This window comes from Ahaetulla prasina, chromosome 9 (assembly GCF_028640845.1).
Source record: "Ahaetulla prasina isolate Xishuangbanna chromosome 9, ASM2864084v1, whole genome shotgun sequence".
Taxonomy (NCBI): domain Eukaryota; kingdom Metazoa; phylum Chordata; class Lepidosauria; order Squamata; family Colubridae; genus Ahaetulla; species Ahaetulla prasina.
The window spans coordinates 17,218,787-17,246,251 of record NC_080547.1 but is presented as its reverse complement, the minus strand read 5'-3'; the positions used below and the strand labels follow the sequence as shown (position 1 = coordinate 17,246,251).

Here is a 27,465-nt window from a genome sequence, read left to right as displayed (position 1 = left end):
ACTGGCAAATGCCACCTCTGGCTGGCCCCAGAGTAAGGTGGGAATGGAGATTTTGCAATATCCTTCCTCCAGGTGTGGGGAAGGGAATTTTTTATTTATTTTTTATTTATTATTTAGATTTTTATGCCGCCCTTTTCCCGAAGGACTCAGGGCAGTGTACAGCCAAATTAAAACAATGCAGTGTACAAATTAAAACAACAATTAAAATACATATTCTATAAATGGCCGAAAATTAAAACCGTCGAATTAGACCCATAATAAAATACCCCAGTTAAAATTATTAAAATTCAAAAATTTAAAAAAATTAAAAATCAAGCCAGTCCCGCTTGGATAAACAAATACGTTTTCAATTCACGGCGAAATGGGGATTTTGCAGTATCCTTCTCCTGGAGTGGGGTGGGAATGGAGATTTGTAGTATCCTTCCCCTGCCACGTCCACCAAGCTGCACCCACCAAGCCATACCACGGCCACCAAGTCACGCCCATAGAACCGGTAGTACAAATAATTTGGATTTCACCACTGATGATATCCATTTAATCACGTCTGACTCTGAGCGACTCTATAGGTCTCTCCACATCTTCCAATCTTGCACTATTTCTTTGAGTTGTTCTGTGCGCTGCCTGGTGTCGGCTATAACGGTGTCCCTCCACCTTGCTCTTTGGTTTCCTTTTATCTCTAACTCTTTCCAGCATAACACCTGACATGTCACTGGAAGACAGAATCGTCCCTGTATCCTGATCAAGGAAGATGTAGTCACTTATATTTTCTTTTTTTTAAATTTGCATTTATATCCCACCCTTCTCCGAAGACTCAGGGGCAGCTTACACTATGTCAAGCAATAGTCTTCATCCATTTGTATATTATATACAAAGTCAACTTATTGCCCCCAACAATCTGGGTCCTCATTTTACCTACCTTATAAAGGATGGAAGGCTGAGTCAACTAACATGATCAATACTCTTATTAATAGTGTGTCAAAAATAGTTTAAAACCTGCTTGAACATCATCATGATGCAAGATTTACCCACATCTTACATCCCTGTCCTATGTAGCTTTATAGCAGCTGGTATGAACATGGACATCTATTCTCTATTGAACTATCCAACAATAATCAAATTGACCAAGTATTGTATTTTAGCACTTATTCCACTAGCAGAAAGTACTATGACATTTCTTCTTTCATCCAAAATACCTGTCAAAATTCCTTCTAAATGTCTACGTTAGATTTTCTTTGAATGTCCTTCAGGGCTATTTTCTGTGTTTTGACCAGATGTGGTTATTAACAGGACTAAATTGAAAGACAGGAATAGTGGATGGTATAAAATTCTCACAACAGAATAGTTAGCAAAAAGAAACTTATTTTGAATGAAGTGGCACCGACACTTCTTCAATCTTGCCACTTTGGATGTTTGACTGCTTAGTGTTTTCCTTACTCATATCTTTCCTTCATAATTGGGAGTATAGTTAGAAAGTTGCTACCTTTAGAAAAGGAAAAAAAAAAGATTTATCAGCTTTTTCTTGGAAGCTACTATTTCCTTCATCAACTACAAAGTAACAGTAGTGGGAGAACTAAGCATGTTAAATCCCACTTTGCTTTAAAAATAATGGGTGGAAAGATATTTTCGCCAGCATTGTAAATATTATTGTGGCTAACATTGGATGGAAAATCAATATTGAAGCACAGGAACAGTACTGCCTATCATCCCTCTCCTCAACCTCTCCTCATTCTTCTCTGCCTTAGATAGGATTTTAAGAAAATAAGGTGAATATTCTTCCTTCCATGTTCCTCGATCAAGACAGTTTTATCTCAGCCCATCTCAATTTTTCTTTTTTTAAAAAGAGTAAGTTAAACCGACAACACAACTGTAGCAAAGCACATGTAATGCTAGCACATGCCAGCTGAAATTTGGGAACTGAATGAAAGCCATAAAGTTGGCTTTGCGAAGTTACTCTTAGACGGAAACTGACGGTCAAAGGAAATCAATGCAATTGCTTCGAGTCGGTGATGAATAAGATGCAATAATAAATAACCATTGCTGGTTGGTCTTAAAGAACTTAAGAGGGCAGAGGGAGAGCAAGCAGTTGAAAATATCTATAGTGGCGTGAAACCATGCAAACAATGGGATAGTGTACCCATCTACACATTAGGAGCTAAAATGATGTATAATGCTGATTAGTTAACTCCTGATGACTTCTATCCCATCCCATCATCACAGAGTTGTTCCATACAGCCTTGCAAAAGTTGTGGGACCAAGCATACTTCCAGGAAGAGTGGTGTCTATGTTATCTAATGTTATCCCTGGTTAGGAAGTGCCAATTCTAAGTTCATCAATCATTATCGGTTTCAATTTAGAGTTCCCCAGTTTAAAATGGGTGTTAGATTTTTCTTTCTTAGAGCAGAGGTATATGTTTGAAACCGTCTTTTCATCAGATTTCCCACTGCTTTGGGAAAAGGAGGTCACCACTCAAATGCAGACGGAGAAGACCTTGTAGAGAGAAGTTACAGCAAGCACAGATCCATTGCATTTGGGATTCGTTCAGTAAGGGATAGGTGGTATCCAGAGTATCCTATCTCTACCTTCTTCTGCTTTTATCTACTTTCATATGGACCATCTTACCAACACCCAGTGAATCTTACCAATTCCTTCCCTGATTATATCAATATTGTAGAAAGTACTGTGACTCTCTTTGTTACCATTCTTCAAATTACCTCCTAACTTTATCTAATAATAAAAGAACTATGATCAGTTTTGTGAAACGAAGAGAGTTTTTATCCTGATTTAGCACAGTGGACAAAATCTGGTCACTTTGTACACAGTCTGACAATTAAAACCACAGCCCAGTGCCCTCTGTATTGTCCTGGTTTAATCTTAGTGTAGAAATTATTCTTTCTTCCTCTCTTTACCAGTTTTGCACGACACCTGTTAGCTGCATGTGACATGAAGATTTGCTGAAATAGAATAGAGTTTTGTATCCCTTATTCATTTTTATCGACAGAGCAATTGTGGTCGTAAGCAATGAATAATGCATTGCTTGAGAAGTAATATCATTTATCATGTTGGAATTATAAGAGAAGCTCAGCAGAACTGATTTGTGGGGAAAAAAGGGGGGGATCATATGAGCTAGAGATGGACAGGAACTCCCCCCCCTCCAAACAAAATGTGGCTAACTTCAGCTCACAGCGGTACCAGGTTCTCTGGGAGTTATAGCTCAAAAACTTCTGGAGGGACAAGAGTCGCTTGCACCTGCTGGCAAGCCAAGCAGAAGTCATGAAGTTTATAGGTGATTTCACTGAAGTCATTGGAGCCAATATGTTGGACTCCAATATGTTGGAGTCAATATGTTGTGATTGTTATTTCTTTTTCTCAACTTCAGCTAAAACTCAGATCTGTGATAATGATGGTTACAATGATGATGGTGATGACGACAATGTTGGTGGATCCTGGTTCTTATTCTGGATTTTAATTATCTGGCAGGCTGCCTTTTGTTTGAAACTGTTTGGTTTCTAGCGCCGTTTCTCATATCGGCAGAAATAAGGAAGAGTGAGGAGACAAGCTCAGGAGGCAATCAATGAAGGTCACAATGACCACCAGAAATTTTAAATAATGAATCTTCTCTTAAGTTTTTCGTTTCTTGGACGGAGAAGGGGAAAAGAACTACTTCGGTCTTTGGAGATGCTTCCAATTGATCGTTTTCTTCTAAAGTTAGCTGCTTCTAACAGGGCTGAGAAGTTCATCAGATCTACGGTCTGTGGTCTTCTTCAAAATACCCAACAGCCCAGGGGTGAAATGTACTTACCTTTCCTACCGGTGTGCCGATGTGCACGCGCCGCGCAAGATGGTCAAAACCAGGATGTGACAATGTCCCGGTTTGGGGAGGGGGGGCGGAGCCTCCCGCTACCACCACTACCGGTTCTCTGAATTACCTGCCGCGGACGCTACCCTGGGAGCCGGATAGAACTGGCAGCATTTCACCCCTGCAACAACCTCCATGGATAACATCAAGAAATCCAAGAACATTTTATGCGTGGTCCTAAAAGGGTTAAGAGTTAGAACAACTTTTTTGCAAGGCTGGCATTATGAATTACATTTCACGGAGTCACCTTTTCTCTTCGTACTTTCTATGCTTCACTTTCCAACAGCACTGGGTGTTTTTATTTTATTTTATTTTTATTTTTTTTACTTTCCCATCCATTTCAGAGTCCGTCTTCTCTCCTTAGCCCATCTACACATCCACCTCCTCCTTCTTCTTCATTCCATTTCTTCTTTACGACGATCTGTTTCGTGGAGTGCTAATGATGACGCGATATATTTATTTTCCTTTTTATCTTCATTTTTTTCCCCTCTTCCATTGTTTCCTTACCTGGTTTAGAAATAAGTGAGCCCACAAGCTCAACCTTGTTCCAAGGTCAGTATTGTCTTGCTGTATGTCACATCCGCTCTGCTTCCCTATATTGCAACTCCCCTCCCCCACCTTTGATACACATTGCCTGTTCCCCTGTTCGATTTGCATGGAGGACTGTACCACTTCCTGCTCGGGAGGGGGTATTCAGAGGGGGTACAGTTTTGGGGATTGTCTTCCATCGTATCATGTCTGGTCAGCGGTTGAGAGTTCCAATATCCAGTTTAAATTTTAAAAAAATCCCTTTCAAGGATCAAGAGTCATCAAGATGCTGATCCTTTCCTTCTTCTCTCCCCACCCACAAAATAAAAAAAATAATAATTTTGGGAACTGCCCCGCTTACCAACTCCCTTTACCAGATGGATTAAAGCTAAAATAAAGTCATTGAATTTAATGACCACTATCGATTAATCCGAGGGGACGCGGTGGCTCAAGGGGCTAGGACGTTGAGCTTGTTGATCGAAAGGTCAGCAGCTCAGTGGTTCGAATCCCTAATGCTGCCGTGTAACGGGGTGAGCTCCCGTTACTTGTCCCAGCTTCTGCCAACCTAGCAGTTTCGAAAGCACATAAAAATGCAAGTAGAAAAAATAGGGACCACCTTTGGTGGGAAGGTAACAGCATTCCGTGCGCCTTTGGCATTGAGTCATGCTGGCCACATGACCCCGGAGACGTCTTCGGACAGCGCTGGCTCTTCGGCTTTGAAATGGAGATGAGCACCGCCCCCTAGAGTCGGCAACGACTAGCATGTATGTGCGAGGGGAACCTTTACCTTATCGATTAATCCATGGAACAGCTTGCCTCTCAATGATGTAGGGTTTCCTGCCTAAGCAGGGGGTTGGACTAGAAGACCTCCAAGGTCCCTTTCCAACTCTGTTATTCTTTTCGATTCATTGTTCCATCATTAGAGGTTTTGACTCTATGACTCTATCATTTAAAGAGACTACTGAAGACACATACAGAACATAATTCTTGAAATTTCTATTATATTTTGAGTGTAAGTAAACAAGTAAGCACACTACTTTAAAAAAAAAACCCAAAAGCATTCCTTTTCTTAGAGGATGTGCTTTCTTTTTAAAAGAAACTGGGGGGGAAAAAACTCTGAACATCTATTTCTATCCCTTCACTATTAGTTAGGGACTACTGATTCAAAATTTTGTACAGGTTATTTTGGAGAAATATGCCCATTCACTCAGCCATCCCATTTTTTCATCTATAGATAAGATGACAAACGGAACCCTGGCCAATTAGGGGGCAAAAAATCCTCACCCAGCCATGCCAATTACAAATACAATTCTGAAGTCTCTTTTTAATAAAATTCCATGTGAATGAATCAAAGGGTATTAATGGTTTGCTACCTGACGTGATTTTTTGTCCCTTACCAAGTGATACTTTTCAAGCCTGGAAGTTGAGTCCCGGACTCCTTTTCTTTTCTTTTCTTTTTTTTTGGTTTGAAATATTTTGTTGCCGATCTCATTTGAATAAACAGCGAAGCATTTCAAACCGAAGAAGAAATGAAGTTCAGTTGCCATGACTCAACCTCGAGAGAAATCTACCTGGATGACTGAGAATCATCACGGATATACTTTTTAAGGTAATCTCAAAGGTGCTTTTTTTCCCCAAAAGGCAACTGAATTTTATTTATTTATTTTTATTTGAGAAAGAAGATGTTTCGCTTCTCACCCAAGAAGCTGCGTCAGTTGTACAACTGATACAACTCATGATCAGTTGTCTGTTACAACTGATAGGGATGTGGTGGCTCAGTGGCTAAGATGCTGAGCTTCTTGATCAAAAGGTCGGCCGTTCAGCAGTTTGAATCCTTAGCGCCACGTAATAGGGTGAGCTCCCATTATTTGCCCCAGCTTCTGCCAACCTAGCAGTTCGAAAGCACTTAAAAAATGCAAGTAGAAAAATAGGGACCACCTTTGGTGGGAAGGTAACAGCTTTCCGTGCGCCTTTGGCATTGAGTCATGCCGGCCACATGACCACAGAGACATTTTTGGACAGCGCTGGCTCTTCAGCTTTGAAATGGAGATGAACACTGCCCCCTAGAGTCGGGAATGAATAGCACATATGTGCGAGGGGAACCTTTACCTTTACCTTACAACTGATGAAGCATCTTGGATGAGGAGCAAAACATCTTCTTCTACTTTCTCAAATTTAAAAAAACAGTGCCTTTTGAAAAAGCACCTTTGAGACAGCTATGATATGGATGACTGAGAATCTCCATAGACACATTTCAAGCCAGAAGTTGAAACCTCTAATAAAACCAGGTGAGATTGGAAGAGTAGATCTGTCTGAGAATTATGCTCGTTTGGAAGAATTTAACATTTACAAATTCTTATTCTTCCTGTTCTTAGAAGACTTCCCTGGTCAAGGTGGAAACTGATATATCTGTGTGTTGCAGAAAGATTTTGGACCTATTAGCTGGATTTGATTTTCTGGTTTCCCTTAAAGAAGCATGCAGACTTCACATTATTCTACTTGTAATAAATGTATGTGAAGCTCATCACCATTTGAAGAATGCTGTAAATATCGGTTGAGGTATTTCTATGCCAACTGGGCTGCTGAAGGGATCAGCTGTTCCCTCGTCTGTGTCCTGGTAACCAAAATGAAACAATGCCTTTGAAATAAATATTGAAAATGGGGAAGAGAAAAAAATAGGCAACGCAATTGGTGGCCTGAGGAATGGAGGATGGGCTTCGGTAGAGTGAATTGTGGGACTGGCTAGAAGGGGTCCCAAGTTGTACCACCTGGTAGACAGAGTTGACAGACAGAGAGAGACACGATCTCTGGCAGAAAACCACGCCTCAGATCTAGATGTTTAAACTAGTTGACTTTAAAGAAAAAGGTTACCCATAGAAGAGAATATTTGCAGCTCATGGAGTGAACTCTGGGGTCCCTAATGCCCTCTGAACTTGATAGACATTTCACTATCCAATTAAGAAACATCATCGGTAAGAAGAACTGAAGATGCCACCTAGTTGGGTAATGAAACATCTCCAAGAAAAATAGTCAAGCTCAGAGAGCTCCAAGGACTCAACATAATAATAAATAAATAAAATAAGGAACGCAGGTAACATGAGAAATCTCAGCCAGATCTTCATCCAATTTCTCATTCTTCTTTGAGAAGGTACAACACTAATTCTCTCAGACCACCATTAGATCCCATCCTTGATTTTCAGGAAACAAATGTGGTTTGTCTGTCAACCTGCATCCCTTTAGCCCCTTGCAGAATCAAATAGCCGATATGCAGCTGCCTCATTCTGAAAGAAAAGAAAAGAGCTGATTTTATTAACTCGTTTTTCTTTCTTTCTGTTTCTTTTCTTTTTTTCCCCCTTCTGCATGGCTTCCTTATGTGTCTCCTCATGCTCCCTACATTCTGCCATGTAAGTATCACTGGGCTCGATACCAGATGTTATGATTTGGAATGAGGAATGAGCGTTCAAAGGCTTCAAGGGAAGAGGGTGGACAGAAAAGGCTTGAGAAAGGGGAAGAGATGGGATGAAAGCATTTTGATGGACCATCCAAAGTAGGCATATCTTGGAATCAGTTCATGCAATGGGGAGGGACCAAAGTCAATTACGCTTTTAGGTTTGGCCACAGGTCTTGAATTTCCATTGCATTGGCTTCTTTGTCCTTATTCTTACACACTTACACATTCTAGTTTAATGCGAAGCAGGGGTGAAAACCAGCAGGTTCTGACAGGTTCTGGAGAACCGGTAGCGGAAATTTTGAGCAGTTCAGAGAATTGGAAAACACCACCCCTGGCTGGCCCCAGAGTGGGGTGGGAATTAAGTTTTTGCAATATCCTTCCCCCCAGGAGTGGGGTGGGAATGGGATTTTGCAGTATCCTTCCCCTAGGTGTGGGGAGGGAATGGGGATTTTTGCAATATCCTTCTCCCAGGAGTAGGGAGGGAATGAGGATTTTGCAATATCTTTTCCCCCAGGAGTGGGTTGGGAATGGGGATTTTGCAGTATCCTTCCCCTAGGTGTGGGGAGGGAATGGGGGTTTTGCAATATCCTTCCCCCAGAAGTGGGAAGGGAATGGGGATTTTACAGTATCCTTCCCCTGCCATGCCCACCAAGCCACACTATGCCCACCAAGCCATGCCCACAGAACCAGTAGTAAAAAAATTTGGATTTCACCACTGATGCGAAGGTAGCACTCACCTTACATGTCCAAGCTACTACAGGTAGTCCTTGACTTACAATATTGACCCCAAAATTTCTGTTGCTAAGCGAGGCATTGCTTGCCGCATGAGTTAACTTAGTAACATCGGTTGTTCAGTGAATCCGATTTTCCCATTGATTTTGCTCATCAGAAGGTTGCCAAAGGTGATCACATGACCCTGTTGAGCACAACAACAGTCATAAACCAGTCATGAACCGGTTGTCCAGCATCTGAATTTTGGTCACGTCACCATGGGGATGCTGCAAAGGTTGTAACTGTGAAAAACGGTCATAAGTCACATTTTTCAGAGTCGTCGTAAGTTTGAATGGTCACTAAAGGAACTGTTGTAAGTTGAGGACTACCTGTAATTGTACAGTTGATTCCCATCACTCCAGAAATATCCTTCCCAAAAGACAGAATGCCTCCTACCCACTTTTAGCTGCTTTAACAGGATAATAGGAGAGATTCTGTTTACAGCGTCGAAAGTCCCTTCTCACTACAGTTAAATATATTTTCAACAGCCATTCAGCTCTACTTTAAAATGTGTCTTCCTGTTCAGATTTTAATACGGTCTTGAATGAAATATGGAGAACATAGGAAGAGGGTCAGGGTTTTTTTTTTATCCCCAATTTTTAGCTGTTTCTGTATGTGCTGAAATATTTGTGAGAAGCATGTTGTTGAATATTGAATGTGAACATATGTTGATGAAATCTCAGCATGAAGCTCCTACTCTTCTTCTTTCCTCCTCCTCCTCCTCCTCCTCCTCCTCCTCCTCCACCTCCTCCTCCTTCTTCGATAGCCATCATTGGACGGTGGTGATCATGTTGGTTATCCTTCCAAAAGAGAGATGAAAATTGTGCATGGACTATCCGGAGGCTATTCGCTCACATTCGTTTTATTAGCAGAGTCCATGTGTTGCCGAGAAGTTAATTATAGGTCAAACCTAAAGGGATGATCTCCTCCTCCTCCTCCTCCTCCTCCTCCTCCTCCTCCTCCTCCTCCTCCTCCTCCTTTCCTCCTCCTCCCCCTCTCCTTCTTCTTTTCTCTTCCTCCTCCTCCTCCTCCTCCTCCTCCTCCTCCTCCTCCTCCTCCTCCTCTCCTCTCTCTCCTCTCCTCCTCCACCTCCTTCTCCTTCTTTCCTCCTCCTCTTCCTCCTTCTTCTCCTTCTAATTCTCCTTCTCCTCCCTTCCTCTCCTCCTCCTCCTTTTTCTTCTTCTCCTCCTCCTTCTCCTCCTCTCCTTCTTCTTTTCTCCTCCTCCTCTTCATCCTCTCCTCCTCCTCCTCCTCCTCCTCCTTCTGCCATATCCATCATCGGATGTTGGTGATCCTATTTTTATCAATTGATTCATTTTATAAATGAAGCTTTTAAGATCTCCAAATCTTAAAATAAGTAAGTTTGCATAGTGACTTAATCCACAGGGAGGTTTGTCCCGTCAACCGTTAGAAAGCTCTAAATGTTGATAGTGGCAATGAACTTCAACATTATTTTGTCGTGTTTTTAAACAATGGCTCGATATTTGCCTTTATTGGATTACCGTTGCATTATTGCATTTTTCTTAATAAATTATGCATCCGCTTGAGTTCCCTGGTGGATAGAAAAGCAATTTCTAAATACATCTAAATCATAATAGAGCTAAAGATGCAAACTGCGTAGGCACGGTTTCTGTGATCGGTTCCATAAATCCGCAAGCTAAACCACAATGTGAGTAGAATCAAATATAGAACAGGAGGGACTCTGGAGAATTCTTCTGATCCCCAGATAGTGTCCTAGGGTAAGTATATTCCCCAGAGCCAAATGACCAGAAACTGATAGGTTTAAATGCCTGCAACCGATTCTCATTTGACTTGGAATGTCTTTCCTTCCACCGTTCATTCATCACATTCAATAATCAGAGTTCTCCCGGAAGATAAGTGTTTTAAAAAAGCTTTTCAAATATAATAATGCTAATCATACAATAAAAAGAAGGGCACACAGATCCTTTGCAGAATGTGCCCTGGTATCACCCACTTTGTCCATTTGAAAGTGGTGAGCAGGATAGGTATTTTTTTGCTATTTCCCGTAATTGGTTTCAACGTCAAGTTCTCTTGGTTGTTGTTGTTGTTGTTGTTTTTTAAAAAAAACCAGAAGCGATGGAGGAAAAAATATGTACAAAACCAAGAGATGTCTTATACATATTTTGAAGTTAATTGCTAAGACTTGATGGAGGATAGCAGAGATAACTGTTCTTAATGGAAGCGAGAGGTCCAAGGTTTCACCGCTGTTGCTCAAATTTGCTCGCAGAGTTAAGCTTTGTACTTCTTTGCTTTGCAAATTCCAACTCTCTCATTTCTCCTTCATGTTTATTCCTGGCAGGAAATAAACTTGTTTAACTGCCAGTGTGGATGAAACCCAATGAATGTTAGCACAGTGTATAAAGTGATTTTTTTTTTGTCACCTCCAGCAATTGGGTGCGAAACATGGGTATATTTTAAGTGTAATGCAATAGATATCAGCATTCCTTTTCCAAGGTTAATGGTGCATGCCCATTACACATGGAGCTTGATAGCAATATGGTAAAGATGTCTTTTTAGGGGAAAAAGGTCCACTGGCGTTCTCTACCAAAATAATTTCTTTTTAAAAATGCTTCTCTGGAACAAATAAATAGCATCTTATTGAGGCAAGTTAGTTGCAGGCTGCTGCAAGGTGTTTTGGAATTCTGTTCCCGTTATTTCAAGAATTCTAGAAGATAACCCCAAGGACCAAACCAAAACCAAAAACTGCAGAAATGAGAGCAGGAGTCATCAACCCATGGCTCTGGAGCTGCATGTGGCTCTTTCGTCCCTCTGCTGCGACTCTCTGTCACCGCCGCAATTTTTTTTTTAATTTGCATTTATATCCCGCCCTTCTCCGAAGACTCAGGGCGGCTTACACTATGTCAAGCAATAGTCTTCATCCATTTGTATATTATATACAAAGTCAACTTTATTGCCCCCCAACAATCTGGGTCCTCATTTTACCTACCTTATAAAGGATGGAAGGCTGAGTCAACCTTGGGCCTGGTGGGACTTGAACCTGCAGTAATTACAAGCAGCTGCTGTTAATAACAGACTGTCTTAACAGTCTGAGCCACTCAAGGAGGAGCTTCTGGTTATGGGGAGGAAAAGCACGGCACACCAGGAAGAGACTCTATGGCAAGAGGCACAATTGATAGGGCTTTCAGTTAGGACAGGTAGAGGAAAAAGGACGCTGCGCTAGGAGGAGACTCTATGGTGGGGAGGAATCGGACTTCCGTCGGTGCCAGAATTGAACAGAGGGCTTCTGGTTAAGACCTTTGTGGCTCTTTGAGTTTTTAAGGTTGCTGACCCTTGGAATAGGGAAACAAACCCAGAATCTATGTCAACACAGACTTGTGCAAGACATGAAGCATCCCACAAGAAGCCCTACCAGAAATAATTGATGTCTCACCTGATACAGGTGAGATGGTGACTCCCAATTGACAGTCACCTAATTCACTCAAACAGTTGCAAAACTTAGTCGGGTGTTCATGACAATATCAGCTCCAGATTCTCATCTGTCTTGGTCCTTCCTTGCCAAATAAGGTCTTCTCATCTCCTGCTTTTTGGACTCATTTCACAACCTGCCCTGAGGTTCCAACACCGTTATCACCTTCCTGGTTAAAATGCAGACTTTTCTGTCCCTTTTGGGGACCTTTTCATATTTCCAGCCCTGAACCGTTTAAACCAGTGGTAGTCAACCTGGTCCCTACCGCCCACTAGTGAGCGTTCCAGCTTTCATGGTGGACAGTAGGGGTTTTCTCCGATACTGAAGCACTTTCCTTTTTTTTTAATTTAATCAAGTTTTTTTAAAAAAATTCATAGCATTATTTATTCCCCGTGACAATTTAAATTTCTGAAAATATACTATTTCTATCGCCCGCGCATAAGTTTAGTTCGCATTACGTAAGTGAAACTAAATGGCGCTCTAGTGCGACCACAAGCAAAAGAGCCTCGTCCCAGAATAGCTCGCGCATCTCCCCCCACAACACCCAGCTGTAACAGACAAGCAGAGTGGGTAGCCGGCACCCCCCCAAAACCCAATCCACGATGTGCGAGAGGCATGCGTAGACGACAATACACGGCGCATTACTGTGGAACCGGTGGGTGGTTAGAAAATTTTACTACTAACAGAGATACAAAAGTGGGTGGTAGGTATAAAAAGGTTGACTGTCCCTGGTTTAAAGGAAGGTGTTGCCATTCAGGGCGACAAATGTTTGTCTGATTGCTGTCTGCAAGTCTGGCAATAATCATCAAATCACCTTATTAGCAAACATAGAATTGCACTAAGCTCTTATCGTCACAGAAGGATAATTAGGACAGTAAGTAATCATCAATGGCAAAGCCCATCCGTGACAAGGATTAAGTGGAGTTATTTTGGGAGGCTTTCGTGATAGATCGGCACTCATCTATACAATTTCTCTTGTTTGTTCAGCTTTATACAGGCATATTTGCTTTAGATTATTCTTTGAGATTCCTTCTCCCAGCAGTTGGTGAGAAGAAATTCTGAAATGGCTTTTCTTGCTGCTACTCAGCAAAAGAGAGGGATGCTCAGCTGGAAAGCGGACAGCCCAGGTTCGAGACCCCGCGCGCCATACGAGGGGGTGAGTTCCCGTCCTCACCTCAGCTCCTGCCAACCTAGAAGTTTCAAAAGCATGGCAATGAGGGTACATAAATAGGTACCCCTTTGGTGGAAAGGGTAACAGCGCTCTTTGATTTCATCCTGGCTACCTGACCGCAAAAAAAATAATAATCTTCAGACAGAGCTGACTCAATGGTCTTGAAACAGAGATGAGCACCTCCCCTATAGTTGCCAATGACTAGTGAAGTTAAATCCACAGGGACTTACTTTGGGTCCTTCCTTGCCAAATAAGGTCTCCTTATCTCCTGCTTTTTGGACAACAACAACAACAACAACAACAAATATTGGTCTGATTGCTGTCTGTAAGTCTTGCAATGCTCATCAAATCAACTTATTAGCAAATGTAGAATTGTACTAAGCTCTTATCATCACAGAAGGATAATTCGGACAGTGAGTAATCACCAACGGCAAAGCCCTTCTGTGACAAGGGTTAAGTGGAGTTATTTAGAAGATGATGATGATGACGATGATGATGATGATTTATTTTATTCATTAAATATGAAACTCAGTCAACTGAACATTCAAAAATGCATTATTATTATTTACACAAAATGACAGTATACACAGCAAACGAGATAACTATGCTGGATTTCATATCAGAGATCACTAGTCGAATACTTCCCAAGTGTTTAGGACTGCATGATGTATCGGCAAATTATGTGAGCAGATCCCAGTAAGGTGGCCTTCTGCAGCTGACCAACTGTGATCTTGTCAGTGCCAATTGCTTTTAAGTGCTTGCCTAGGTCTTTAGGCACAGCTCCCAGTGTGCCGAGTACCACTGGAACCACCTGCACTGGTTTATGCCAGAGTCTCTGCAATTCGATTCTCAAATCTTGATATCTGGTGACTTTTTCAAGTTGTTTGTCATCGATTCTGCTGTCACCAGATATAGCAATGTCGACTATCCACACTTTTTTCTTTTCCATAATTGTGATATCTGGGATATTGTGTTCCAAATATCAGTCTGTATTCGGAAATCCAACAACAACAACAACAACAACAACAACATTATTATTATTATTATTATTATTATTATTATTATTATTATTATTATTATTATTATTATTATTATTATTATTATTATTATTTGTTTACATTTATACCCTGCCCTTCTCCGAAGACTCAGGGCGGCTTACATTGTGTAAGGCAATAGTCTCATTCTATATGTATATTTACAAAGTCAACTTATTGCCCCCCCCCCAACAATCTGGGTCCTCATTTTACCTACCTTATAAAGGATGGAAGGCTGAGTCAACCTTGGGCCGGGCTTGAACCTGCAGTAATTGCAGGCTACTGTGTTCTAATAACAGGCTTCTTAACAGCCTGAGCTATCCCGGCCCCTATTATTATTATTGTTGTTGTTGTTGTTGTTGTTGTTATTGTTCAGCAAAAGAGTCAATAAATGCGGGTCTCATAGAAGGCAGAGAGCGCTTTAGAATAGAACTTTTCAGGTCAACATTTTTAGAACCACTAAAAAATCTTGAAAGAAATTTGAAATAAATCCTAAAGCAATTTGAGGATAAAGAGGGAAACCAGCTTTGGTTGTTTTTTTTTAAGTAAAAGGAAACTATTGGGAAGTTGGAAAACAGTCCTGGGACAGCTGTAATCTATAACAGCGGTCACCAACTGGTGGTCCATGGACTACTGGTGGTCCGCGCAGAAATTTTGGTGGTCCACAGAAAGATTACTTGCATTTTTTATATTGCACTAAATACTATTTATCTTTTTAAAAAAATCATATTAGGGGTCCGTGGGATTTAAAATTATGAATTTGGTGGTCCCTGAGGTCCGAAAAGTTGGTGACCCCTGATTTATAATGTTATAATGGTGACCCATCGCTTTGGCAGTGAATAGTTAAATTCTGAATTTGCGTGGTGAGCACTCTATACATTCTCAAGGGTCTGCCAAAGAAAAGTTGCATAGACAATTCATGTTGAGGGTTTACCTAATCAAACCCATTGGGTGAACCCATATAATCAATCAGAACGCTGCTACCCTTCAAAAAGACTTTGACTTTGTGTCAGAAGGGTCAAACAATTGGCAACTCCAAATCTCAACCAACAAATGCTCTGTCTTAACATAACATAACATAACAACAGAGTTGGAAGGGATCTTGGAGGCCTTCTAGTCCAACCCCCTGCCCAGGCAGAAAACCCTACACCATCTCGGTCAGATGGTTATCCAACATTTTCTTAAAAATTTCCAGTGTTGGAGCATTCACAACTTCTGCAGGCAAGTCGTTCCACTTATTAATTGTTCTAACTGTCAGGAAATTTCTCCTTAGTTCTAAGTTGCTTCTTTCTTTGATCAGTTTCCACCCATTGCTTCTTGTTCTACCCTCAGGTGCTTTGGAGAACAGCCCGATTCCCTCTTCTTTGTGGCAACCCCTGAGATATTGGAACACAGCTATCATGTCTCCCCTAGTCCTTCTTTTTATTAAACTAGACATATGCAGTTCCTGCAACCGTTCTTCATATGTTTTAGCCTCCAGTCCCCTAATCATCTTTGTTGCTCTTCTCTGCACTCTTTCTAGAGTCTCAACATCTTTTTTACATCGTGGCGACCAAAACTAAATGCAATATTCCAAGTGTGGCCTTACCAAGGCATTATAAAGTGGTACTAACACTTCACGTGATCTTGATTCTATCCCTCTGTTTATACAGCCCAGAACTGTGTTGGCTTTTTTAGCAGCTGCTTCACACTGCTGGCTCATATCTAAATGGTTATCCAAGATCCCTCTCACAGGTACTACTATTGAGCAAGGTACCACATATACGGTACCAGTGCATTTTGTTTTTTTGGCCTAAATGTAGAACCTTACTTTTTTCACTGTTGAATTTCATTTTGTTAGATAGTGCCCAATGTTCACAGCTCCCCTGTGCTGCAGGATCTTTGAAAGATATAGTTCAGTGGTTCTGAAATCACGTCTGCCAGTTCCTTCAGAACCTTGGGGTGTAATCCATCCGGTCCTGGTCTTACACCTTGGCAAAAAGAATCAGAACACAAAATACAATCTGAGTGGACACGACCTTGTAGACAACCCTCACTCTGTCAAAGACCTTGGAGTACTCATATCTAATGATCTAAGTGCCAAAGCCCACTGTAACAACATCACCAAAAAGGCATTAAGAGTTGTAAACCTAATCTTGTGTAGCTTCTTCTCCAGTAATATTATACTACTAACCAGAGCATACAAAACATTTGCCAGACCAATTCTCGAATACAGCTCATCTGTCTGGAACCTGCATTGCATATTGGACAATTGAGTGTGTCCAGAGATATTTCACAAGAAGAGTCCTCCACTCCTCTGCTCACAACGGAATACCTTATGCCACCAGATTTGAAATTCTGGGCTTGGACAACTTAGAACTACACCGCCTTTAGTATGACCTAGGCTTAGGACACAAAATTATCTGCTATAGCATCCTACTTGTCAATGACTACTTCAGCTTCAACCATAATAATACATGAGCACAATAGATACAAACTCAAGGTAAACTGCTCCAAATTCGATTGCAGAAAATGCGACTTTAGCAACAGAGTGGTCAGTGCCTGGAATGCACTACCTGACTCTGTGGTTATTTTCCCAAATCTCCAAAACTTTAACCTTAGACTGCCTACTGTTGACCTCACCCCATTCCTAAGAGGTCTGTAAGGGGCGTGCATAAGCGCACCAACGTGTCTACCCTCCCTGTCCTAATGTTCCCTTTTATTTGTCTCCATTTCATGTATTCATAATTATGTCTATACTTATATCTGTTATCTAATATGTGCTTGACAAAATAAATAAATAAAAATAGAATAGAGCTGGGAGGAACCTTGGAGGTCTTCTAGTCCACCCCTGCTCAAGCAAGAGAAACTATACCATTTCAGACAAGTGACTGTCTAGTCCAGGGGTCTGCAACCTTAAACACTCAAAGAGCCATTTGGACCTGTTGCCCACAGAAAAGAAAATACCCGGAGCCACAAAACCTTTCCCGTGCCTGATTATGTCTTGAGCGGCCCCAAAACTAGCATATGTAGTTGAATTAAATGTTCTGTTTTCTTCTGAAACTTTTCTTTTCTTGGATTCATCCATGGTTGGCCTACTGGGGGTTGAAAAGCTCAATAAATCGTGTGCCAGGGGGTGTCGCACATTGGTGGTTGTGATGCATATTTTGAGTGACAGGGAGCCACAGCAGAGGAGTGAAAGAGCCACATGCGGCTCCAGAGCTGCAGGTTGCTGACTCCTGGTCTAGTCTCTTCTTAAAAACCTCCAGTGGTGGTGTGCCCACGATTTCTGAAGGCAACTTCTGTTCCTTTAGCCTTCTTGATAACTTGTCCTTTCATTTTGTAGAAGAGACAACATCAGCACAGACGCGCTGGAAAGGTTAGTAAGTTCCTTAGTAAGTTAGTTAGTAAGTTCCTCCTGCAAGTTTCCCAAGTCCTGGCCTTGAATCCCCTACCAACCCCTTGCTCCTCCTCCTGCATTTTCCTTCAGTTTAGCTGTAACATCAAGGGACTGTCCCATAATTGGAAATCAAACCTGGAGCTCCCTTTCGCTTCCTTGCAAAATCACTACTCTCTACTTGCTAAGGGAGTCCCCTGACTTGCTTTTGAAGCTTCAGCTTTGGTAAAAGTCTGTAGAGATCCTCAGTCCTCCAGGTCGTGGTTGTTTCAAAGGTGCTTTTTCAGGAGGCACCTGGACTTTCTTGTTTTTTTTTATTTGAAGATGTTTTGCTTCTCATCCAAGAAGCTTCTTCAGCTCTCACTGGATGGTGGGGAATGGAAGGATTTTATACTCCTTGCAGACAGCTGGTCATTTGCATCCTTTTAGAGGGTCCTTGAAGCACTTGGAGGTTTATCTGTGTCTTCAGGATCACCTGAGTGGCGCTCCTGGTTCCTGTAGTCTGCAGTTTGCCTCCCGAGAAAGCACCTTTGGCTCTGCTTTGGTCGCAAGGTGGCATTTTGGTAGCAAGATGGCATTCGTAGCCAGCCTGCCTGCTGCACTACGTAATAATATGGCTAATCCTCATTTCTTTCAGCCTAACATGTAGGTAGTCCTCTGCTTATACCCATTCGTTAAGCGACGATTTAAAGATATTATCTTGGGGTTTGTATAACTGGGAAAAGAATCCAGAAGTTCAGTTTTGGAATAATGTCAAGGTTCCAGAAAAACCTCTTCTGCATAAAAAAAACTCAGAAGCCATTGTCTTTCTGATTTCTTTACTAGCATGAGGAAACTGGCACACGATGAGTGAAATTCCAAAACCTTGACATATGATAGCACTGAAACAAAAAAGTAATTTTTAATTCCTCTCGTTTATGAAGGTTGCACCGTCCCAGAGTTGTATGATCCTCCTTCGCAATCTTCCCAATTGACTTCCAACAATGTCAATGGGAGAAGTTGGATTTGCTTAATGACACAATTCACTGACTAACTGCAATGACCCTTTTCACCACTATGGCAAAAAAAAAACACCCCACAATGTCCTAAAATCAGGTGCGACTCCCTTAACAGCCACCTAGGTTGTTAGCCCCAGTTGTTGGTCATAGGTTGAGGAGTACCTGCACTGTAAAGGACGTTATACATCTGTTGTTTCGGTTTGCTCTGGGCCCTTTTTGCTCATGCTTCGCACTTCTTCCCAACTCCTGTGTCTTTCGTATGTTAATGATGTGTTACATGAGGGGCATCAGAAAACTTTCTGATCTGCTATTATTTAGCACTTGAAGTTTGGTGGGTTCCGTCTCCAGCAGTGACGACGTCAAATTGTGGTTTTGGTTTGCTTTCTGAATGCATGAAAGTCTCGGCATCTGCAACATTGCACGTAGGAATATTCCAGCAATTTATATCACTTCCTGTTTTGCCATCCATTAGAATCACGTTGAATAATTGGAAGAGCGTAGATCAATGCAAATATATATATATATGTGTGTGTGTGTGTGTGTGTGTGTGTGTGTGTCTTTGGTTATTCGGGTTTTCTACCGCATAAAATTGGAAGTGTCTTGGCGACGTTTCGACGAAGTCCCATTCGTCATCTTCAGGCTTCAGCTACGTGCCTCCCAGAAGCACGAAGCTGAAGCCTGAAGATGACGAATGAGACTTCGTCAAAACGTCGCCAAGACACTTCCAATTTTATGCAGGAGAAAATCCGAATAACCAAAGATATACATACATACATACATACATATATATATATATATATATGTTTGCTCGAAAAACCCAAATGCACAAACATAGAATGGGGGTTAGCCATCCTGGCAGCAGTAATTGAGAAGAAGCAGTTGATTTAAAACAGGGGTGTCAAACTCGATTTCATTGAGGGCCACATCAGGGTTGTGTTTGACCTCGTATGGCCAAATGGGCGTGGTTGCGGTGGGCATGGCCAGGGTAGGCGTGCCCAGCTCCATGTCCTGCAGCCACTGCCATTGAAAACTGAGCCCAGGAGGGCCAGCAGAGGCACCGTGGTCCAGTCCTTCACTATTTCCAGCGGGGCCTCACAGGCCAGATCTAAGCATCCCACGCAGTGGTGAAATGCTACTGGTTCGCACCCGTTTAGGCGAACTAGTAGTAATAAAAGCAATCGGTTCGGCGAACTGGTAGTAAGAAAAAGCTACAGGTTCGTCCAAACCGGTATTTCTGACGATTAGCTGTGCCGCACAATTTATATTCAATCTAAATTGCGCGGCACAGGTGTTCCCCCCCTCGCTGTTCTACTTACCTTCTTAAGCGCCTCCTTTTTCTGCACAAAGTGCACGTTTGGTGCGCACTGCGCATATGTGCGCAGCAAACCAGTGGCAACCCACAGAGGATGTCACCACTGACCCTGCGGGCCAGATCCGGCCTGTGGGCCTTGAATTTGACACCCCTAATTTAAAATGACAACGGATCAGTTTAGGTTTCGTCAAATCATCGCCGTTCCACTTAAAACTGTGTTGATTTGACCCAGTCTCCACTATAGCATCCGGTTCTCAACACTGCACCTTAAAATGTAGCATGTTCAAAACATGTAATACATTTAAAGATCATCAAGGACCACAAACAGCCTTAGGAGGAGAGATTGAAGTACTCAACTTATAGGTAGTCCTCATTTACTGACCATTCAACGTTAGAACGGCACTGAAAAAAGTGACCTATGACCATTTTTCACGGTTGTGACCTTAGTAGCATGTGATCAAAATTCAGAAGCTTGGCAACTGGTTCATACTTATGACCGTTGCTGTGTCCCAAGGTCACGTGATCCCCTTTTGTGACCTTCTGACAAGCAAAGTCAATGGGGAAGCCTGATTCACTTAACAAGTGGGTTACTCACTTATCAAGTGCAGTGATTTGTTTAACACCTATTGCAAAAATGGGGCAAAATTCAAACAAATGTCTCCCTTGAAAACAGGAATTTAGGGCTCAGTTGTGGTCGTAAGTCAAGGACTACCTGAAAATGGGAATGTTTGAACTTTAGAAAGATCAGCCAGTAGCAATATGATGAGCTCTCTCTTGAATAATTGAACTGTTTTCATGCAGGAACTCAACGGTACCTTCTGTTGTTTCTACTATAGTGGGTTTCTACTATAGTGGGTTTAATTTACTGGAAGGGAGATACCAGTGCAGTGATTAGAGTGAAGTATTGCAGAATAACTCTGCCCACTGCCAAGAGTTTGATCCTGACTGGCTCAAGGTTGACTCAGCCTCCCATCCTTTTGAGGTCAGTAAAATGAGGACCCAGATTGTTGGGGGCAAGAGGGTGACTCTGTAAAATGCTTAGAGAGGGCTATAAAGCACTGTGAAGCAGTATATAAGTCTAAGTGCTATTGCTATTGTGAAGGAAGGAAGGAAGGAAGGAAGGAAGGAAGGAAGGAAGGAAGGAAGGAAGGAAGGAAGGAAGGAAGGAAGTGCCGTGGTGACACAGTGGTTAGAATGCAGTATTGCAGGCTAACTCACTGCCCACTGCCAGCAGTTCAATTCTCACCGGCTCAAGGTTGATTCAGCCTTCCAACCTTCTGAGGTTGGTAAAATGAGGACCCAGATTGTTGGGGGCAGTGGGCTGGCTCTGTAAACTGCTTTGTGAAGTGTTGTATAAGTCTTAGTGCTATTGAGAAAGGAGGGAGGGAGGGAGGGAGGGAGGGAGGAAGGAAGGGGCTGTGATGGCTCAGTGGTTAGAATGTAGTATTGCAGGCTAATTCTGCCAACTGCCAAGAGTTCGATCCTGACTAGCTCAAGCTTGACTCAACCTTCCATCCTTCTGAGGTCAGTAAAATGAGGACCCAGATTGTTGGGGGCAATGGGCTGAATCTGTAAAATGCTTAGAGAGGGCTGTAAAGCACTGTGAATCAGTGTATAAGTCTAAGTGCTATTGCTATTTGTAGCTCAGGCCTCCAAGGAAAAGGAAAGTTACCATGTGACATCAGTAATAGTCCTCTGTGTCTCCTAAACCTGGCATCTTAGTGGACATCTCAGCAGGGATTTCCAGCACAGGTCTTCTCACTTCATTTGTTTGCTTGTTCTCCAGTTCTCCAGGTAGATAATCAAGGCATAATAGTGTTTCTCCTCTGGGATAACTGTAGGGCTTCATTATTGCCCATTAAATGAGCACAAAGGAATTAATATTGGATGGGAGCCATCATAAAAGGCCAGGAAAGGTTGCTTAGATTTCTTTGTTCTCTCGACTTCCACTGATGGCAATTTTGGAACTAGTTCCTTATTGTCTTCCTCACAGAAGCTGTTTGTTGGGCTAAAGGTACCTCCAGCGCTTGTTGCAGCATTTCAAAGGATTCAGCTTAGCTGTCAAGATAATTCTAAGCTTTCAGCATTGCTGTTGAAGCTGCAATCTCTATTAAATCAATCGAAGTTATCACTCGGGTGTGTTTGTGTCTCTGTGTTATGTGCGCGTGTAAAGAGATTGGGTTGGTGGGATTTTTTTGCGCAGAGGAAAAAAAATATATGTTGCAAGGAGAATCTGGTAGCTGCAATCTGTCATTTATTCTTCAAAAGTTTAAACCCAACTACAGTCCCTTATTGGAAAAGTTCATGGATTCATTGGCGATTCCAGAAAAAGTCATCTTTTTTGATGAAAAGTCGTCCTGCTTCGGTATCATGTGTTTTATGGGCTTATTGTGATGCATGTTGGCTTCCAAAGTTGTGTTCTGACCCAGGCCCAAGTAGGTAGTAGGAAACGCAGTGTAAAAACAAAGAAACTTTATTATAACAGCTGAGAATTAACTCATTCTTAGCATAGTTCAACAAAACTAAAGCAAATTCCTCCCAACACAATTCCTCAGACCTATCACCAACCTTGGTCCAATTAGGCAAACTGCCAAAGGCCTTTCTTGGCAAAAGTTCAGAAGACACTGATACAAATGCAACAAGACAAAGCTATCAATATTGTTTTCCGGCAAAGAGCCCAAACGCCGTTGCTGGTCTTTTAAGCCTTCTTGGGAGGGGCCTATCATTTCTTGGCCCATTCCTGAGTCATCTTCTTTGCTTGAGCTGCTCTTGCCTTCTGACAGCTCTTCTCATGTGTGCATTAGGAACAGGCTCCTCCTGTTCCTCTGCCTCACTACTGTCAGCCTCTGGAGGCTCTGGAGTCTGCAAATCACTCCCTGATGGTCCTGGCCCCACTTCTGCCTCTGATGCAGAGCCTTCATCCTGGCCTTCCCCAGCCTCCAGGACTGGCCCATGTTCTTCCTCAGCCTCATCGCTGTCTGACACCATTGCCAGCTCCGCAGGCTGCTGGCGGACCACAACAGTTGCATGGTCTACTCTGAGATAGAGGTGTTCCATTAGATACAAATTGGGTTCTATGAGTACTATTAAACCCAATGCACACATTCTTGGCCTAGTCTTATTGTGATAACTATTATATCTAGGGTCCCAATATTCTAATTTTGGACCCTTGGGAAGCTTGATAGGTGGACCGCCATAGAGAAAATCTGTGTGGGCATTAGGAGTTGAAAATGATTTAATGGCATATCTTTCATCCATCAATCAATCAAAATTCTAAAAGTGCCTTCTGGCAAGCCTCGTTTAGGAATTCTGAGCACATTAGCTTGATCAGGCAACATTCTTCTCGTGTCCAGACGTTCTAACCAAGAGCTGCTTCCAAATATAGCACTCCAGTGAATGTGTCCATTTTTAGCTCTGCTATTATCTCTTCTACTCAGAGAGAAAAGTATAAAATCGATTTGACATCTAAAAGCTCCTTCCTCATAGTGGCATATGGAAACAATGCATTTTCGAAAAGAATCCATTCCAAATGAGAATATTAGCCAATTTCTTTTAATTTTGTGTCTGCGTCTTTGTTTCTTTTTTTAAAAAAAAACCCTTTCCTAAAGTCCCAACTGATTGGGATGGAGGCAACAGCAAAGAATTCCAGTATCTATTCTTGGCCTGGTAGAGGAACACTTGAAGCTCACTGGCTTTTTATATTATTTCACCATTTTCTATTTTATTTTATTCTTTTATTTTCTTATTAGATTTACAGGGTGAACCATCTCATACATGTATGCCTCTGACTGCTATGTTGGTTCCTCTGGTATTCTTTTTAGTTTTATAAAGATTTTCGGATGGATGAATGGATAGAAATTGTTTTCTCTATCTCAACAGTGCTTATGCTCAATGGAATTACATGCCTGTCCAAAAACCCCATCTAATTACCGTGTTTCCCCCAAAATAAGACACTTATTTTTGGGGAGGTCTTATTATTTTGGGGCACATGGAGCAAGACGGGGCTCCTCTTGCAGTCTTACCTGATTTCCAGCTCTGTCCCCCTAATCTTAACCAGAGGAAAGGGTGGGGACTGGCTGTACATGCGGTTAAATACTTTTGGGGAGGGCTTATTTTTAGGGAGGGCTTATTTTGGCACATGCGCTCAAAAGCTCGATTGGGATTATTATCAGGGAATGTCTTATTTTCGGGGAAACAGTTTCCCCAAAACAGTTACATTTTATGAACAGTAGTTTATAAATTCAGGGTCTACAAAGACTTTGTTGCATAATATTGCACACTGGTCAGATGTACCAACTCTTGTTTGAGGACAGCAAAAGATGGTGAAATGTTTTTTTTCAGGTGGGACCAGTCTATCAGGGCAACCTGCTCTACCCAATTATGGGATGGAGTGTACTGCTTCTGCTTTCACCTTTCAGCCCCAATCCAAGAGCCTTCGCAGGCAGTCGCTTTCGCAATAAACTCATTTTTGTGTTGAATTTATATTTTACCAACCAAGGAAGAAAGGTACTAATCTCCATTTATTTCTTTGTCGGTAAAATATAAATTCAACATAAAAGATGGTGAGGTTTCTGAGGGGTAAAGCACGAATTGGTATTACATTAATTCACAATTAGTTGTTTACAAATATGTATCAAATATTTATAGGATCTAATATGGGCAAGATTCTTTCTTCACGCAAAATCACCCTTCCTTTAACATGAGCCGCGTGGCACAGTGGTTAGAGTGCAGTACTGCAGGCTACTTCTGTTGACTGCTGGCTGCCAGCAGTTTGGCAAATCAAATCTCACCAGGCTCAAGGTTGACTCAGCCTTCCATCCTTCCGAGGTCGGTAAAATGAGGAGCCAGATTGTTGGGGGCAATATGCTGATTCTGTAAACCGCTTAGAGTGGGCTGTAAAAGCACTATGAAGCGGTATATAAGTCTAACTGCTATTGCTATCTGATGCAGCCTTTCAAAGCAGATATTTAAAGAACAAGGCAATCAGATTGGTCTTAAAACAATTGCTTGATAAGACTATGTACTTCTTAATTGCATTATATTATGTGTGCAATGGAAATTTAGACAGAGATGTGAACCTAACAAGCCAATTTTAATTTTGCATTAGGTCAGAAAGTACGTTTGGTGATTTGCTGGTCAAAAATTATTAAAGACTGAATTCAGTCATGGCAGCCATTGTTTTTGTTAATTTGGTAACTGTGTATGTCCTATTACCACCACATCTTAGCTGCTTTATGGCTCCACGAACTGACACTATTCAATCTGTTTTCTTTCAGGCCCTGGAGCAGTGCATGATGGGAACAGTGGTGGATCAAGAAGAGCTGGCTGTGTTTGGCTGCTTCCCTTGCTTCTTTTACACCTCCTGCTGAATTTTTGACCCTTTTGAAGATGGCGATTCTAAGAGGAAGGGAGGTGTGGGGGAGGGGGGGGGAAAGGAAGAATACTTTGACAAAGTCAGAAAATAATCCTAATAGTCAAGAATTATATTATCATAAAATCTCGGAGAGAAAGAAAACAAGTCTGGAAAAAAATAAATCCCAAGAAGAATCCAGCAAGTTCCAAACACAACGGAGCGTTCTGTTTTCTTTCTATTTTTATTCTTTTTTTTTTTTTCCTCCCGTCATGGACAAGGATGCAGCTGTTGGTGACCGATCAGCGCATTTGGCTAATGAGTGATCATTCTGCCCACTTTGGACTCATATATTTTGTTGCTCTTCCCAGAGGGTTCCCAGGTCAGTTGTCTGGTACCTCACATCCCATGGCTTCCTTCCACCCATTCTCGCCACTTCATGGACTCCGCCCTCCTCCGTACAATTGCCAGTTCTAACCGAGAAACAACCCACCACAATCACTTTTACAAAAAGATCACACACACACAGCTGCAAGAAAACAAACCACCATCACACAACGATTTAAGACATTAATTCACTGTACTACGTGGATGTACTACATGGATATTACGGGATTCTGAGTCATTATTAATTTGATTAATTATATTTTCTGATATGAGTCTAGAACTGTTAGTTCATTAAAAAAAAAAAGTACACACAGACAAGAAAAAACCCAACAAAAAAAGAAAAGAAAAGGAATGAACGAACAAACGAACGAACGAATGAATGAATGAATGAAATAAGTCGAATCCTGGGCTTCTGAACAAGGTTTACAGGCTGTGGAGCGTCAGCGTCAATGATGGTTTGCGTGGTCAGTTGGACACTTTTGTAGGCGATAATTGTGAGATGGAAACAACGGGCTCCACCAGCCGTACTGAATAACTCATTCCTTATTCTGGATGTTCAAACAAAGAAGGTTGTCCACTGTTTTCATAATGTTTGGAAGCTCAAAGGTTGATGCTCATCGTACATTGAGTTTGATTGATATGCTTATTCTTTTTAGGCTGTGCTTGTATGTATGTGTGTAGTGTGTACACAGACACACACACACATGCACACACTCACTGTCTCATATATATCATAAAATATTTTTTGTTAGCATTCTAGCACACTATTTCTCAGCTGGGTCCTTCCTACACACATTACTGCATGCTGTAAATGGAGTTAACTGTGTATTAGACTGGAGGATAAAGTTTTATTGGTAACTGTGTATATTTAACTCCTCCCTCTTATTTCTTTTTCTTTTTCCCAATTTTTCTTTTTCTTTCCCTCTCTCCCCTCCTCCCTCGCTCCATCTCGCTTATTTTCCTTTGAATTATTTACATTTGTGACGACATTTATAAAAAAGAAAAAGAAAAAACAAGAAAAAAAACACCTGCAGCATATGTTTCCACATTCAAAATTCTTTAGGGGTTGGGGGGCGGGCGGTGAAATAATGACAGTTAAAAGCTAACACACTGGCTTTCCCCATCCCTTCCCACTCCTCTCGCACAACTCTTTACAGCTCCAGATTAAAAACATGGCAAGGACTGCAAAAAAAAAAAAAAAAAAAGATGAAGAAGAAGAAGGAAAGAAAGAAAAGTAAAGTAAAAGAAAAGTTTCAAATAATGCTATGTCTTTTAAGAAGAAAGGGGGGGGGAGAGAAAAAAAGATACTTTCCACAAATTGCATTTGTTTTGTTCTCTCGGTTTTTGTTTTTGTTTTTTGTTTCGTTTTCCTTTTCAATGGACCTGGAGAAGCGCACTTTGATGTTGGAGGTTGGGAGAAACCTTAAAAAGAGGCCTTGTTTTGCCCTTGGTTTTGTTTGGAGGTCAAAACGGGAGGTTGTCTCTGGCTTTACATTAAAAAGAAAAAGAATATGTACCACGTTGTCTATTCATCTGGTTGTGCCATCTCGTTCCTAAATGACGTGGGTGGGGGAGAGGGAGGATTGTGGATAGAGCGCAATAAAACATTGAACTTGGAAGCAAGGGAGAGGTGAGTGAGGAGGTTACAGTGGGAAGCCACTACTTGGAAAGGTAAGTAGTAACTGTTGTGATCGAGGCCCAAGTAGTGATTACCAGACATAATTCAGTGCTGAAGAAACAAATTTTATTAAAACAGCTGAGAATTAAATCATTCTCAGCTTAG

General features: G+C 41.7%; 1 protein-coding gene across 4 annotated transcripts in view; it reads left to right on the top strand.

The window, feature by feature from the left end:
• The window catches only part of LOC131203860 (neurotrimin), a 449,992-nt gene extending 424,646 nt beyond the window's left edge, over positions 1-25,346 (top strand). Inside the window, exons 7-9 of one of the 4 annotated variants that reach the window (XM_058194539.1) lie at positions 4,373-4,408; positions 17,585-17,617; positions 25,222-25,322. In XM_058194539.1, the coding sequence (XP_058050522.1) occupies positions 4,373-4,408; positions 17,585-17,617; positions 25,222-25,322 (170 nt within the window). Of the gene's footprint in view, positions 1-4,372; positions 4,409-17,584; positions 17,618-25,221 lie in introns of all 4 variants that reach the window. The other 3 variants (XM_058194542.1, XM_058194541.1, XM_058194540.1) reach the window with 3 other exon arrangements.
• The last annotated feature ends 2,119 nt before the right edge of the window (positions 25,347-27,465 follow it).